The sequence below is a fragment of the Ipomoea triloba genome, chromosome 5 (genome assembly GCF_003576645.1).
Source record: "Ipomoea triloba cultivar NCNSP0323 chromosome 5, ASM357664v1".
In the NCBI taxonomy this organism is placed as follows: Eukaryota; Viridiplantae; Streptophyta; class Magnoliopsida; order Solanales; family Convolvulaceae; genus Ipomoea; species Ipomoea triloba.
In genome coordinates this window covers 2,186,025-2,202,329 of record NC_044920.1, presented here as the reverse complement: position 1 = coordinate 2,202,329, position 16,305 = coordinate 2,186,025, and the positions used below count along the sequence as shown (strand labels likewise).

Below are 16,305 nucleotides of genomic sequence, written 5' to 3'. Positions count from 1 at the left end.
TAAAGTTTATAAAGAAAAATCAAGGTGCACAACATTCTGCAGTAAGTAAAGATTTAACCAGTTAAGTTACTATGATTTACATCATTTCAGATACTCTATCGAGTCGGCGAGATCCTTGGAGATTCAACATTTTGGGAAGGAAAGAAGTGGGGTCGATTTCGTAATTATCTGGAATCCGGGGGACGATAACAATCCAGATAACGTGACCTTAAAGGGAGGAAAAAAACAGCACATAACTGTTAGTTGCATTTAACATTGAACCCCACAGTTGTTTTCTCGCCTACCTTAAATTCCCTTTTCCTATTTCCCAACCCCTCCAAATTTGGCAAATTTCTCTAAAACCCCCCAATCCCACTACACATCTGCCCCTCATTTTCCATTAAATTACGTAATTGACACACACTCTCTCTCATCTTCAAATTCCTTTTCTCCTCACTATCTCAGCTCCGTTCTCAGCAATGCCGAGTCTTTGAAGCTTCCTCCCTCCCTTTCTCTCTCTCTCTCTCTCTATATATATAATGTATATATAGCGTATTTATCTCTCTTACTACCTGGACATATAGTTCACGAATTTCTATGTTGTAATCTAATCAAAAATTTTAGATTAGGTTTTTTGGTATTTTCTTAAATTGTCGCGTAGTGGAATACGAATTTGAAATGCGGGATGATTTAAGCTGAGTCTCGGAGCATCGGGAGCTGGATTTGCGATCTGCGGTTGTTGATTTTGAATTCGCGAAGAGGAACGACGACGTATGCTCTGTGTTCTGAGGTTTTCGGGAGTGAAACTGAGGTTTTGAGTGGGTATTTGGAGGTTTGGTAATGGATTGGAGGGTTTAGGGTTTGTGTATGTGACAATGGGGAGTTTAAGGAGGTCGATGATGACGGAGAAGGATGAGGAGCTCGCACTGTTCAATGAAATGCGGAGGCGAGAGAAGGAACGGAACGATCTTCTTCTTCTCCAGAAATCCGATGAGTTTGATGCACTTCTTGGTATGAAATTTTTTATTACTGATTTAGAGGTTATGTTACGATTGGTAATGCATTTGTTCTTTGGACAGCTGGTTGTTTCTTACTTTTGGAATATTCCTTTATCTTTTGTGTGAAAAATCTTTGCTTTTTGGACGGAATAGATGGCTCTTGTTCATCAAGAAATGCATAACTTTACTGGGAATTTTAGGGACATGATTCTTTACAAATCATTTGGTTGTACTAGAATTTTTTAGCCTTTTTGCTGCGCTTTGCTCTGGTAATTAGATGTTTGAGCCATATTCTTGTTTTGGTTGCAAAATTCTTTTGCCTGCAGGATCTAAGACTGGCAATTCTCCTATTTTTAACGTTGGGGTGGCATGCACACCAGCTCGGAAGACTGTTACCGATGAATTCCTCAATTCTGAGAACGATAAAAATGACTATGATTGGTAATTGATTAATGTTTTCTTATTCTTTGCCAAGAATGTGGTGATTGTGACTGTTTTTGGTGGCTTAATCATGTATTGGGTGGGGGGTAGGTTGATTTCCATGTCATGTTCTATTGTGAGTTGGAATGTCAGAATCATGTCACCCTCTCCTGGCATCTTCTTGTTCAATCTTCATATTTTTGTGACTGTTACTCATTTTTGTAGTTTTGTTATTGTTAAAGGTCCCACATTGAAAATATAAGAGAGGATATACAGGTTTATAAGGTCATGGGTTAGACTAATTAATTTATTGAATTCAGTTATTTATTATGGTTTGGCCCATGTTCATTATAGCATAGTTGAGTGACACAACATGGTATCAGTGCCTGTCCGAAAGTATGAGATTAATGATCTGCAATTTGGAAGCGATGACTAGAACTAGGAATTTATTTTACCGCATTGCACGTTGTCTGACTGTATAATGGCTAATCTTCTATTAATTATATGTGATGCTGTTCAGGCTTCTAACACCACCCGGCACTCCCCTTTTTCCTTCGTTGGAGATGGAGTCGCAGAAAACAGTGATGAGTCAGTTTGGAAACCTGAAAGCGCGTCCAACTGCACTGAAATCGAGAGTGAGAAGTTTTAAATGTTATGTATAGATTCTTGTAAAAAACCTGGTTGCAATCTTTTCTTTTGCATAATTAGCCCCATCTTTGTTTATTACCGGCCAGAACTCCATTCTTTTTTAATCATAAAAGGGTATTTAGTATCTGGGAGGGAGCATTTGGTATTTGAAAGTCTGCATCTGAAACAGTTAAACTGGGAATCTTTGCTTTGCCACATGAGGGAAAAATATAGGTGTGGATATGAAGTCATTGATGTCTTCTTTAATATACATGAACCGAACTAAAAAAAAAAATTTGAATAGTGGATATCTACTTGCTTAAGCAGTTGATTCCTCCAAAATGCCAAAAATAATGAATAAGCAGATGGTTATCATCTTGAAGAGTCAAAGTACAACCACCCTTAAAGGTCTCGGGTTTTATTGGAAATGGATAATAAGCTTTTTATTTGACAGTTCACAGTTTTAACTTGACGATGTTTCACTGTTGTAACATTAGCTTGCTCTAAGGAACCACAAATTGATTTTGACCTGCAATTCATTACTATGGCTGCAGCTAGCGAATCCACCTGAGCCCACTGTGAGAAGCAACTTAACATCAAGACAGGCATCTTCTTTGCCGGGGTTGAATACTTCAAGTACAGGTGTCAGAAGACCTTCTTCTTCTGGTGGTTCAAGACCTTCAACTCCTACCGGCCGATCTACATTGACCGCGTCCAGATCCACCTTGACCTCATCAAGTAAACCGGCATTGAACACTGCTTCTAAAACAACGTCATCAACTGCAACCTCATCTAGACCTTCCAGGTCTGCAACACCTACTTCTCGTGGTACACTACCGTCAACTAAGCCCACAGTTACTCCAAGATCTTCAACGCCTGATTCAAGGTCCACCGTGAGGTCCTCTACGCCAACTAGGCAGCCTAATCCTGGATCAAAGCCCACATCCAGGGCAGCAACACCTACTCGAAGGCCAATGACATTGTCGACTGGAACAAATATATCTGCTCCTCCTGTCCGGTCTCCGTCTTCCTCTTCAGTTGCCAAGCCTTCTACCACTGCAATAAAAAACCCAGCACCACCACGCGCTAGTTCTCCAACTGTGAAACCCAGACCATGGAAACCTTCGGATATTCCGGGTTTCTCCCTTGATGCTCCACCAAATTTGAGGACGTCACTATCTGATAGGCCAACTTCAGCAACTAGAGGTAGACCTGGTGTACCTAGTGCCCGCTCTTCATCTATTGAACCTGTTGCGAATGGAAGGGTTAGACGACAATCGTGCTCTCCGTCAAGAGGACGCCCTCCTAATGGACTAATACATAGTAGTGGAAGCTCTGTTCCCATTCCAGCTATGAGCCGGTTACATGCTAAAGCTAATGACAATGTGAGCCCTGGATTGATTGGAACTAAGATGGTTGAAAGAGTGATAAATATGCGGAAATTGGCTCCGCCAAAACAAGAGAATAAACATTCCCCGAATAGTAATTTGTCTGCCAAGTCCTCATCACCTGACAGCGCGGGCTTTGGAAGAAATCTCTCTAAAAAGTCTTTGGATATGGCCATAAGGCATATGGTATGTGCATTCTTTTATATTCCATCATACAATTTGCAAGCCCATGTTTGTTTTTCTACACAGAATATTCCTTACATTAACACACTTCTATATCTCTAGCTTTACTCCTCGTGATTTCATTTTATTCCACACGCTATGTCTTTTGAACAGATAATTAAGTGACCAAAAACCAAAAACAAAAAACATACTGTTTTACCATTTTTTTTCCTCTTATCATTCTTGAATTTCATTTGGCAACAGGATATAAGGCGAACAATTCCAGGTAATCTACGACCATTGATGGCTAATATTCCAGCATCATCTATGTACAGTGTGAGAACAGGACCTAATAGAAGCAGGGCAGTGAGCGTTTCTGATTCACCGCACGCAACAAGCAGTAATGCTAGTTCCGAAGTGAGCGTTAATAACAATGCCCTTTGCACCGATGGAAATGAAGTTGATGATGATATTTGCAGCTATAGAATTGCTCAGTCCCCTGCCACCATGCGTGGTAGGTGATGTTCGGCTTGTCCTGCTGAAACAGTTGAGCGTTTAAGCATCCTTGTCTCCACGAGAACGAGTATGGGTATGGGTATGGGTATGTAAAGGTGCATGCATTGGTTAGATGTTGTAATTGGAAGGTCTTGTATTATTAGAAATCCCAGTTATGGTGAAACCATTGCACCTTTTGTTCATGACAAGATTATATGTTGAACTAGCCTCTGGTTTCACTTGCAGCCTGCTTTTTATGTTTCTTGGAAAGAGGGTTTTAGTTTGACACTATGTTTCAAGCTTTTGTTCAAGAGAACTTATGCTGTACCGGATGCACAACTATTAGATCCCTCAGAAAATACACAAAGATTAAAATAAAAAAAAGGGTGTCAATGGGCAAATTATTGTGTAAATCATCGTCCATAACAAAAAGTAAAAGTACATTATTTGTATATTAAATATATAATATATAAAATAATATACTTTTAGTACTCAAATAATGTATTCTTTTAAATACAATGTACATTTTTAATATAGTAAAAGTACCTTGCTTGTGTATTAAATGCATATTATTATTATTTAATAGTATGCTCTACACAACTGTGCGGACCATAATCCACACAATAATGATTGGTGTCAATGTTGACCGGCCTGCCCTATTAAGGTTGTTCATAGTGGACTAGAAGTTTTACGGGTTGGGGTTATCTTGCAATACAAGTTCATTTTATTATATTGTAGGATTATTTTTTGTGTACTATGAGTTCATTTTGATTTGTAGTCCACTAAAAATAAATTTGTATAAAAATATGATAACAATAATGAATTTATAATAAATAAATAAATTTGTGAAATGAATCTTATTAGAGTCCATATTGACTCATATGACCAAATTATATTGCGGATCACTTATAAATGCTCATTTTTAGTATGTTGAAAGGTCATTTTTTAATGTTCTAAAGGTTCATTAATGGACTGAACTCATCATAAAACTGGATTGATATAGGATAATAGGTATGGAAAGAGATTTGGATTTGATAGGGCCTAAGAATCTCAAAATAACATAAATGAGCTACAAGTGAAAGACTAGCTGATCGTAGAGGTCAATGACACACTACACTGTTGACTGAGGGAGAACTCAAGAGGGAGGAAGAGTGTTGATGATGGTTTGAACTGGACACCACCCTTGCTTTTTATACTACTCCCACGGCAGCATGTTGTGGACATGTACATGAACCACAACACTTGCCTTCCTCAACCACACCGTCCACACGTGTGTCCTGTCAAGTGCTATGCTTTCTTGCCAAACAGTTCTTCGTGCATTATGTCACAAAGCATGTTCGAGGGCCACACAGACTGCCCGAAAATAACACACCCCATTGCCCTCCTTATGATGTCCTCACCCCTTCGTACTCCATCTCAACTGCTCCTATATTGTCTCCAATCTCCACCACTTTGTATGTCATCCCCACCACTCTATACGTTGTCCTCACCGCTCCGTGTGTCGCCCTCATTGCTCCGTACGTTGTCCTCACTCCTTCGTACACCATCCCAATCGTTCTGTACGCAATCCCCACTGCTTTGTAAGTCGTCCCCACCGTTTCATATGTTGTCCCTATTACTCTGTACGTTGTCCCCTGTTCCGTACGCCACCCTCCCTCGTCGTCTACTCACCATCCCAAGTAGTCCGTCATGGCTGGTCGGACTGGGTCGCCGCAGATGACTTAGGCAACCGGGAGGTGGGCAAAAAAACTCACGACCGTGGATTGGGGGAGCGGTTTGCCTACTGACCATCGGTGGTCCACTCTGGTGGACCAAGAACCAGGATCAAGGGTGCCAACTCGACAACCCCACAGCTCGGGCTCCCTTAGCTCATTTCCTAAGGTTTGCACCATGACACCATGTACTTTATGCCTTATCACACTTTGATCCCAAACTTTCTCTTCTTCCCCACTTTACATCCCATCCCCTTTAGTCTTTGTGCTCCGACCCTCCAACTTTATTTCTCAACTCAATTTAAGTCTCGAAAATAATGCATATGGGTCTAATTATTTCCAAATCTAATAAATCCTCGAGTCTCCCCTCTTTAGCACAATTGACATTGGGCCCTAAGCCCCTAACTCATGACCAACATACCTAAAGTAAATACAAACTACACTAAAAATGAACATTCAAAAATAAAACATGTAGTACATTAAAAATAAATCTTCAATGTACTATAAATAAACCTTCAATGTACTATAAATAAACTTGTGTATGTAAGTAGTCCACTTTGCAAAATGACCATGACTCGCGTGGATTGGCAAAGCTAGTTTTAAAAAAATTAAAAAAAAAAAAACTTATTTTGTACCATTATTAATTTATTATAATACTAAATATATCCAAGAAATACAAAAAAAATTTAGTCTGAAAAAAAGAGAAAGAGAGAGCTCCTTTTGAGCTTTTCAATCAAGCAACAGCAACGGAGCGAGGTGAGATTACCCCAGCTGCACCGGGTGTAGCAGCCTCATTTCTTCCACCCTTAGTGGTGGCCGTGGTGGTTGATGGAGGCTGAGAAAGGTCAAGATGTGGAGGTGCATTATGCTTGAGCTTTAAAAGTATCTCCTGCATCCTAGACAAATCAGCAGGTTTTCCAGGCTTTGGCCCCTGGATCACAGCGATGGAATGCTTCCTCTGTTGGTTCTCAGTGTTCTTCTTTACTATCGTTGGAACTTCATTCAGAACTAGCTCAGCAATTGTCTCCCAATAATGCTTGTCAGCTTCAGCATAGAACTTCTCATGACTGGACAAAAATAACTACAAAGATACGACATATATAGATGAGTGATTTCCTTTTGGTACCATTAGAAAGGAACGTGTGAATTCTTAACCTAAAGTCACTGGGCGGAAAAGACGTAGACCATGTTTGGTAAAATAGTTAGTTTATCCGTTAATTTTGATTTATTTGACCACTATTAGTTGTTTGACATGGTTAAAAAATCAATATAAGTGTTTGGTTAATCAGTTTTTTGTAACTCTAAAGTACTAAAATTCAAAAAACTGTTTAAAACAACTTTTTCAATAATTTTTTTGAGAAAAAAAATTATACCAAACAATTATCAACTAACAGCTAATTTACCAAACACATTTCTACGACCAATTAATGTTATCAACTAGTTATACTCTCTAACAAAATCAGCTAAAAGCTATAAGCTAATAGCCATTTACCAACATGGCCATAATCTTTTTGGAATATCATAAAGCATTAGGATTAAACCTGTAACCTTCTAATTTAAAGTTAGAACTTAATGTTACTTGACTATAAGGTTTTAGATACGAGGAGATGAGTGATGGGTTGATGGCAAATAGCAGGCACTACAGACCCATATTAGATACTCTGAATGTATGCACAATTAAATAAGCATGTTGTTTTGTGCTTGCGACAACTACGGCAAAATAGTTGAGAGTAACCCAACCAAGTTAGTAGGGTTATTGATTTGGTGGTATAAAGTATTAAATTTGACTCCTACGGAAAGGAGCTTAATAGGCTTGAATTTACTACATGAACTCTTGATTTCTACTACCTTACTTTTACTCCCTAATGTGACAAAAGAGGATAAGTTATTTTTATCTTGTGGGTCTCATATAAAATATTAATATCAAAATTTTGAGTGAAAGAGTAAAAGTAGGGAGTAGAATTCGGGAGTCCAAGTATTACTTTCCATTAGCCTTAGGCTCTTTGTTTGAATTGAACCTCCTTGTGATTCTTTTTTAACTAGGGTCACAAAACAAATTTATTCCATGCATATCCTCAGTTAGTGGCTGTGAGTTTCTCTTGTCACAAAAAAAAACACCACAAAATAGTCTAGCCAACTGATAACAAAATTGCATGTAAAAGTAGTGTTGATCTTACTTTCTCTTTTTCACGGAAAATGCCCTTGTTTGTTTCCAAGCTGACCAGTCTCTTCTTGTAAAATTCATCCTTGTACTCGTTTGCTTCATCAATGATTTGGCTTAGCAACTCTTTCTCAGTTTTGTCCCTCAGCTCCAATCTAATAGCATTTTGTCTGAAAATCAAATGATATGATCCAAAACAATGTGAATTTTCCTAAATAGAATGAATCAAGTGTTTTCGAACTGCAGAAACGGTTTTGCTAATCCTACTCTGAATTTTATGGGCAAATACATCATTTCTGATCTTAATTATCCACCAACTCGCTGAATAGAAGTGTTATTGATCGAAACAAATTAAAGCTTCCAAGTTTAAGTAAACTGTAAATTCGATCAGGCAAAGAAAATTGATAAATGCAGTAAGCGAATGAAATTGACATTGTGTAATTATATAAAACCCTACCTCGTCCATTCTCTAACGAAACCTCCCTCCGACATTTCCGTCGGAGGCGGCAGTAGAGTCCCACTCGACGCCACAAATTCATCTCCAAACGACCTCTCGTTAGCTCCCAAAGAAAATGCGGAGAATCCAATCGGATCGGCTATCGATCCTGCGACACTGATCGGCGGCGGAGGCAGAATGTACTGAACTGGCACCGAAGTGAAGAACGACGAGTCGTCATCCGCAGCCGAGTCCATAGCCGACTCGGACTGAGTGAATAGGTGAGCGGATAGGCGAGGATCGTAGCCCACGAAGGTGCCGTCGTCGTCGAATGCGGGAACCGGAACGGCCGGAGAGTCGGAAGAAGACGATATGAGCATGATCAGGTGTTTAAAAGAGCGGCGGTTTTGCTCTTGTGAATTAAAAATTATTATACGAGTAAGAGCAATTTTTTAATTAGGAGTTCAGTAGGAGAGACGAGAAATTTAAAAAAAAAAAAAAGAAAAAGAAAAAGAAAAAATAAGTAATAAATTAGAGTGGAGTTGTCACTTGGGGATTACCCTCAACGCATTCCGTCGTTCAGCGAGTGCGTGTAGTTCATGTACCTGTACTAAATCCAAACGCTTTTGGAGTGCCTGTAGTTGACGTGCCTGTACTACACCTAAGTGTTGTTGGTGCGCTTAACCGACACCTACTGTAATTTTTTTCTTTTTAATTGTTTGGTAGGATCGAGATTAGAAGACAAAAACTTTTTCTTTTAGCAAGAACCAAATATTTTCTCTTCTCCTTCTCTCATTTCCACATAGGACTCAAAGCCTACAAAACCCTTCCCAAAAAGGCAAAAACCATCCTAAAAACTCTATTGGGAATGCTCTAATATTTTTCGTATTTGAAGAATGCAGGCATCATTATAACAATCATTATTGTGTATATCATACTATCAAATAATATAATTTTAGTATATTAAAAATGTACATTATATTCAAAGAAAATATATTATTTAAGTATTAAAAGTACACCATATTATATAATGTATATTCAGTACATGAATTAAGTACTTTTAGTATATTAAAAATATAATTTTTGTTATAGTCCACACAATAATTTACCTCATTCCGAGCCGTGAATCTCGGGCTTGCTTTAATTGGGTTTGGGTTAGATTTTATAGGCTTATGATCTCGATTTATTATATACTGTTGGGCTTTGACTATTGCTAGCCCAAACTGAAACTAGTTTAAAGTATATGTAATAATTATATTGTAAAGGGTAGACTCTGTTCAGATTACGTGCATGCAATTAAAATATTATATACATTCAATTAATAAATTATGTATATGTAGCTAATATATTATATACATTTAATTTGTTTACAAATACATAATCTGTTAACTAAAGATACATAATATGTTTATAGTTATGAAAATTTTGATGGAATTAAATTGGCTAATAATATTGAATCGCATATTATTTGAACTTGTACATCAATTAATTAAATTAACTTGTGTTATGTTATTTACCTAATTAATTTAATTATTTGATAAAGATTTAGGGGGTGTTTGGTAAATAGCTGTTGACTGATAGTTGTTAGTTGATTGGGTTAGTAATTTTGATTAGTTGATAGTATTGACTGATTGTAGAAAGATGTTTGATAAATTAGCTGTTAGCTGATAGCTGATTATATGTAAAATGACTTTCTCAAAAAATTAATCTAAAAAGTTGCTTTGAATAATTTTTAATTTTAGTCTTTTGGAGCAATAAACTGTTACAAAAAGTGAATTAACCAAACACTTATATTATATTGGTTGTTTAGCCAAGTCAAACAACTAATAGTGGTCAAATAAGTCAAAATTGGTCGATAGGCTAATTGTTTTACCAAACAGGGCTTAGTCAAATTAGATATTATTATTTAAGATATTATAGTTGTGATAGGACCATGAGCATACATTATGGTTGCTAAATACATTTTGAATAACTCTTTATATTATCTCAAATATTTATTTATTAATTTTGAGATAATATGAAAGATTTCAAGATGAAGTCAGAATCTCACATTCTCACCCCTATAAATAGATTAGAGATGCTCCTTTCATTCCTAAGCATCACTTGAAGTTCTACAACATTTCTCTCTGGAATAAATATCTCAGAAGTCATAAAGAAGTTTTACCCTTCATTTAAGAACAAGTCCAATTAAATTAAAATTTGATAGGTTTAATTCAATCATAAATAGTAGTTTACAATTCTAATGGTAATTACAATTTTAAAATGATAAAAATAAAAATAAATAACAATATAATTGATATAGATTAGTGGGTTCACACAAAACTTAAAAAAAAAAAACTCAAAAGTATTTGGTAGAAGAGTAATTTTAAATTGTAGCACATGAAAACTAAAAGCTGAAAAATTAGATACTAATAAATTAATTGATTGAAATTAAAGTATTTTGTAAATAAGTGAGTTGTTGAATAAGTTGATAAGTGTAAAAAACATAAAAGGATAAATTAAAATATTAAGATTTTGATTAATTAAGGGTAAATGATGTCATTTATGTAAATTAATAAAGATTAAAAGAGAGAATATAATTAAAAGTTAATAGTTTATTTTTCAATGCTACTTGTATTAGCGCTTCAAAATAAAATATTATTTTAAACTCTACATGTTTTATCAAACATGATTTATAACTTATTTTTAAATTAAAATGAAATATAACAACTAAGTAGAACATAAATTACATAGTGAATGTTGATATACTGATATGAAATAGTGGGCTACAAAAAACTTGATAAAAAAATTTTATTGTTACATAGGGAATGTTGATACCATGATGCAATAGTCCCTTGTATCTTTTACCGAAACATTCCCTATTTTATTTTGTAATGACTTTTCCAATAGAGATCTTCATTCGGTTATAAACGACCACTTGAGCAATGACCAATTGCTTTTAATTTATATCTTGATCTTCTTACACCTAATCTCAAAAAAAATAGGTGGGGGTGGGGAAAGGGGAAGGGGGGAGGGGGGAACAAAAAAAGTAAAAAGCAATTCACACGCTCAACTGGGCGCGAGAGTTGTGTCTTACGCGAGATAGATTGCCTTGTCTTCTTTTTTAGTGGGACTCACAAAGTTGACAAAAACCTTGGTCCTTCAGCAAAGACCAAAGTTCTTCTCTCTCTTCTACTTAAATTTGGCCTTCTCAAGAACCTACCAAAAATGTATTGATCGGGATGCCTTTAGTAGCTCATTAGGTGAGGTGATCGCTATATACATGATACTCACAATAAATTCACTACATTGAATAAAACTTGACACTGCAATTGGATGAGCACTATTTGTATTATGCTATACTTATTATTAACTATTCATTTAATGTGAACCAAATGTGGTAACCCTTGGCACGGTTCTTTTGATGTGACCAAACCAACTAGTCATTTAATGTGAACCAAATTTTATAACCCTTAGCATGATATCTTTTGATGTGACCAAACCACCATGGTGTGATTGCACAACATCTTATCAATGAATTTACAAGAGAATTAGAGCATCCTTATCAATGGAGTTTATTCGCGGCATTTGAGGAGTTTTTGTAAGTGTGAGTAGGAAAGAGAAAATAGGAAGAAAGGAAAAAAGAAAAACAAAACAAATTTTGAAAAAAAAAAAATTAAAATCCAATCCTGTCAGGCGCGTCTAACGTTCCCACCGGGCGCCTGCTGTGCGCATAACGCGCACAGTTATGCGCACAGCAGGAATATGTGTGTGTCAGATTGCTCCCAAAATTACTGTGCTATGCACCCCAACTTACATATGATCCCTTCTCACTCTCTCTCCTCTCCTCTCTCCTTCCAACATGGCAAAAATCTGACATTATCCCCTAAAAAATTCATTGATAATGGTGCTCTTACTTTGTACCCACACTTTTTCTCATCTTTAAAGTGAATCATAATAATATCTAAAAATGTCATGTCATAATTTTTAAATTGGTATTCAATTACCAATTCACCCAAAATGATCCATTGATTATGTAAAAATATATTCAATTTGATCAGTGACTATAATGAGTAAAATTTTGTTTAATTGAGAATCAATTTTGAGCGAATTAATAGTTAAGGACTAATAGAGAATTATGAAATAGTCACGGGCAATTTTAAGTATTAAATCCTTTAAAATTTATAACAATCTATATCTTCTCACTAAAGTCTAAAATCACATCATTATTTTCATTATTATATTAGATTATTAAAAAAATATTTTATTATTGTTTATTAATTCAAGAATGTTTCTACGAGAAATCTATAAACACTAAAAAATTATTAATCCTTTTTTATTATAAATAATATAATGTCACATCGACATTACAAAATGTTTTTGGTAAAGAAAAATATAAAATGACAATATATTTTTTTGTGACGAGGAAATTTACGATCAATAGACCGTTCTTAATAAAAATTAAACTTGTAATATTGTAATTACCAAGTCAGCAACATGACTAACTTAGTCAGAATTACCCCGTACAACATATATTTCAATTATCTGAAGAATTGAAGTTTGAACACAGCTATTTTTACACACAAACCGCGTAGAATCTAGAGATGTGAGTAAATCACGGTTGCCAATTTTTGGCCATGAAATCGTCTTTGTCAACAAAAGATGATTATATATGTTTACACTATTAATGGTTCAAAATTCCGGCAACTTCTGTGGACGCTTTATTGCCCACCCAACAAAAATGCAATCGTTATACCATAGATCATGGTTCACACTGTATTATTGATATTAGTTCATGTATTTGTATTTTGTGTTATGATTTTTTTTGTTTTGCGTTATGAAATTATGTACTTTATGAGTATGATTCTGCACCTGAAACAAATTAGTAATTGTGTCTTATGTTATAAATTTTTATGTCTTGTGTTTTGAAATTTTGTGCTAAATTGGATATGAAAAATAAGTAAATATATAACATGTGTGTCCTATGTTATGATTTTTTGTGTCTTGTGTTATGAAATTTTATACTTTACGAGTAATTCTGTATCTCGTCTTTTCAATCTAGTTGGGTTCATAATGCTATGCTATGGTGCTTGTGTTTTGATTTTTTGTATTTTTGTGTTATGAAATTTTGTATCTTACGAGTATAAATTCTGTATGTCGTTGTTTCAATCAATAACCCATAATACTATGTGGACTCTGGTCCATGATATAAATTATCACAAAAATGTTATATTGATTAGTGGGTAAAATTTTCATCGCATATCGTGATTTTATTAATAATAATAATAATAAAGAGAATAATAAAAATTGTGGCTCTTTTTTTTTTTAATAAAAATTGGAAGTAAAAAAAAATAAAATAAAAACTGAAAGCAAGATGTAGTATTACTCCATACCAAATTCTTCTTCTTTTCCTTATGAAAAAACAACATTTATTTGTTAGATTTAAGAAAAGAAAAATGTTTTTAGAAAGGAGAAAATTATTTAAACAGTTAAGAATTAAACCTAAAATTACTTATTTTATAATATAATTACTCAATTCAAAATTCCAAAAATGTATACAATATGCTTGACCGAATTAGAGGACTACTACATATTACTTTCTCACTAAGATTAGTCGATGAAATAATGTCTTAATTGTACTGTCTAGTGTCTGTCACTCTTTTGTCCTATTAATGCCGATTACGCAATAATCAAAGGACTAATACCACAATTATCCGACAATAAAAATTTAAATTGGTACGACCAATTTATGATTAATTATAGAGCATCTCTGATAGTTGTAGTTTTTGAAAAGTTTTTACAGGTATAATTAGGAAAAAGAAGATGGAAGGGAAGGAAAAAAGAAAGCAAAACAAATCTGAACAAAAACAAAAAAATCTTTACATTAATGCGTCCAGCGGGTGTTGTATTGCACCTCACACATCACAAATGACAATGTTGTTGCGCTGTTGTGAGACCCACTTTACAGCCAAAAAGTAAAACCCAAGTCCTTGCAGTGTGCACCCAAATATTATCTTTTCTCCACATAAGCTTGATTTTCTCAAAGATCACAATTGGGGATGCCTTAGGCCCTTAGCTATTTAATTAAAATGGCTGTTACTTTTTATTTTTATTTTTATTTTTTGGTGATAGGAAAACATATACTCACTATTAGAGGGTGTATATTGGGTAAATTATGCTTATTTTAGAATGCGTTTGTTAGTTAGGAAAGTTCAAGCTTTTCTGAAAATTTAAAATGTGAGAAAATTATTCTCACGTTTGGTGCAATTTTTGGCTTGGGAAAGTTCAAGTAAATTTAAATCTAATTCAATGATATCAATGAAAGTAAATCTCACCTAGCTAGGGGATGTATGATTCTTTTTCCCGGGTGACTGAGAATCTATCAAATATATTTTACGTATTTATCATTTTTAGCCTATGTTAAAAATATCTTCCAAATATAAGAAATTTATCTCTTTCACCATACAAATGATAACAACACTAATACACTACTTATTGAAGAAATTTGTTCACTCAATACTTTTTTTTACATAAGTACTATTTTGAATTTTAGATATTATTGTTGCATACAAAAATCTTTTGGCATATGTTTCATTAATTTATAAGTGATTTATTAAACTTTCAATTATTTATTTATTCGTTATTTTTTTTATTTCTAGTCGTTATATATAGTAAGGATATATTAGAGATTTTTAAAAAATCATAGAAAAGTTTAAACAAACCAAACATCTTAATTAAATTCCTAACTAATTTCATCTTTATATTTCTTGTGTAGCTCCAAACATGTTAATTAATTTTCCTTACAAAATTATTCTCATCAAATACATTCCTTAAAAATATTTTTTTCTGAAAATTTAATTGATATGAAACTACCAAACACCTTCTTAAATTTGTACTTTTATGTAAAACGAAACGATGGAAAATAATTTATTGTTTTCTTAGGCTCTGTTTGGCAGAGCTTATTTAGGAGCTTATAGCTTATTTTAAGCTACTAATAAGCTATAAGCTCTGTTTGGTAATGTTCCTAAAATAAGCTAGTAGCTTAAAATAGGAGCTTATTTTTGAACGCTACCTAAGATAGCGTTTCAAAATAAGCTATTAGCTTCCTAACTTTTTTTCCATCTTTAACCTTATTATTTTAAAGAAATGACATCATTTACCCTTCCCAATTAAAACCCTTTTCTATTCTTATTTATTCGCAATTTTCACGCTAATCGCTTCATCTTCATTCACTCTCCGCAGAAGCATCGCCCATCAGCCACCTCGCTCCGCAGTCTGCAACCGGCCAATCGCAATATCATCCGTCTGTAGGTATGTATATATTTATTTTGTTGTATTACTTGTATATTTTTTTTTTCTATTGCATCTCGTATATCCGTAAGCTTGTATATGATATATATTTCATTGTATTACTTGTATTACTTGAATGGTTGGACTGCGTGTATATGATATATATTTCATGTATTCCTTCATTTATATTTATTTATATTATGTATAATTATGTAACTGTGTTTTTGTATAATTATCTAGTGTTGAATATATATATTAATGTAATCTGCAGTGTTTGTTTTTTATATAATATATATATATATATATATATATTAATGAAATCTGCAGTGTTTTTTATATAATGTAATTTGAAGAATTAAAGTAAGTTTCTGCAGTGTTTGTAATCTGTAGGATTCTACCCAAGTTTTATCAATGTAATCTGCAGTGTTTGTTTTGTGAAATCTGCAGTGTTTGTTTTTGATATATATATATATATATATATATATATATATATATATATATATATATTAATGAAAATCTGCAGTGTTTTGATATAATGTAATTTGAAGAATTAAAGTAAGTTTCTGCAGTGTTTGTAATCTGTAGGATTCTACCCAAGTTTTATCAATGTAATCTGCAGTGTTTGTTTTTGATAATATGTATATTATATTAATGATTA

General features: G+C 34.1%; 2 protein-coding genes across 2 annotated transcripts; one reads left to right on the top strand and one right to left on the bottom strand.

Annotated features, from left to right (window-relative positions):
• The first annotated feature begins 468 nt into the window (after positions 1-468).
• LOC116019932 (mucin-5AC-like) lies at positions 469-4,360 on the top strand. Its single transcript, XM_031260330.1, has 5 exons — positions 469-990; positions 1,304-1,418; positions 1,918-2,032; positions 2,579-3,598; positions 3,839-4,360. Exons 1-5 carry the CDS (start codon positions 855-857, stop codon positions 4,094-4,096), a joined length of 1,644 nt encoding a protein of 547 aa, XP_031116190.1. The 5' UTR covers positions 469-854; the 3' UTR covers positions 4,097-4,360.
• Positions 4,361-6,408: 2,048 nt separating this feature from the next.
• On the bottom strand, positions 6,409-8,735 carry LOC116021249 (clathrin light chain 2-like). The gene is made up of 3 exons (XM_031261865.1): positions 8,400-8,735; positions 7,959-8,112; positions 6,409-6,862 (listed from the first exon to the last, which is right to left on the bottom strand). The coding sequence occupies exons 1-3, from the start codon at positions 8,633-8,635 to the stop codon at positions 6,515-6,517; spliced, it is 738 nt and encodes a 245-aa protein (XP_031117725.1). The 5' UTR covers positions 8,636-8,735; the 3' UTR covers positions 6,409-6,514.
• Between the last annotated feature and the right edge of the window lie 7,570 nt (positions 8,736-16,305).

What these genes read in the sequence shown, in the direction of transcription:
- LOC116019932 (XM_031260330.1), top strand. Translation starts at nt 855, where the DNA reads ATGGGGAGTTTAAGGAGGTCGATGATGACGGAGAAGGATGAGGAGCTC. An exon ending in TGAGTTTGATGCACTTCTTG is followed by an intron (nt 991 to 1,303) that starts GTATGAAATTTT and finishes TTTTGCCTGCAG; the next exon opens with GATCTAAGACTGGCAATTCT. An exon ending in ATATGGCCATAAGGCATATG is followed by an intron (nt 3,599 to 3,838) that starts GTATGTGCATTC and finishes ATTTGGCAACAG; the next exon opens with GATATAAGGCGAACAATTCC.
- LOC116021249 (XM_031261865.1), bottom strand. Translation starts at nt 8,635, where the DNA reads ATGGACTCGGCTGCGGATGACGACTCGTCGTTCTTCACTTCGGTGCCA. An exon ending in TTCGTTAGAGAATGGACGAG is followed by an intron (nt 8,113 to 8,399) that starts GTAGGGTTTTAT and finishes TTTGATTTTCAG; the next exon opens with ACAAAATGCTATTAGATTGG. An exon ending in TTTTCCGTGAAAAAGAGAAA is followed by an intron (nt 6,863 to 7,958) that starts GTAAGATCAACA and finishes GTATCTTTGTAG; the next exon opens with TTATTTTTGTCCAGTCATGA.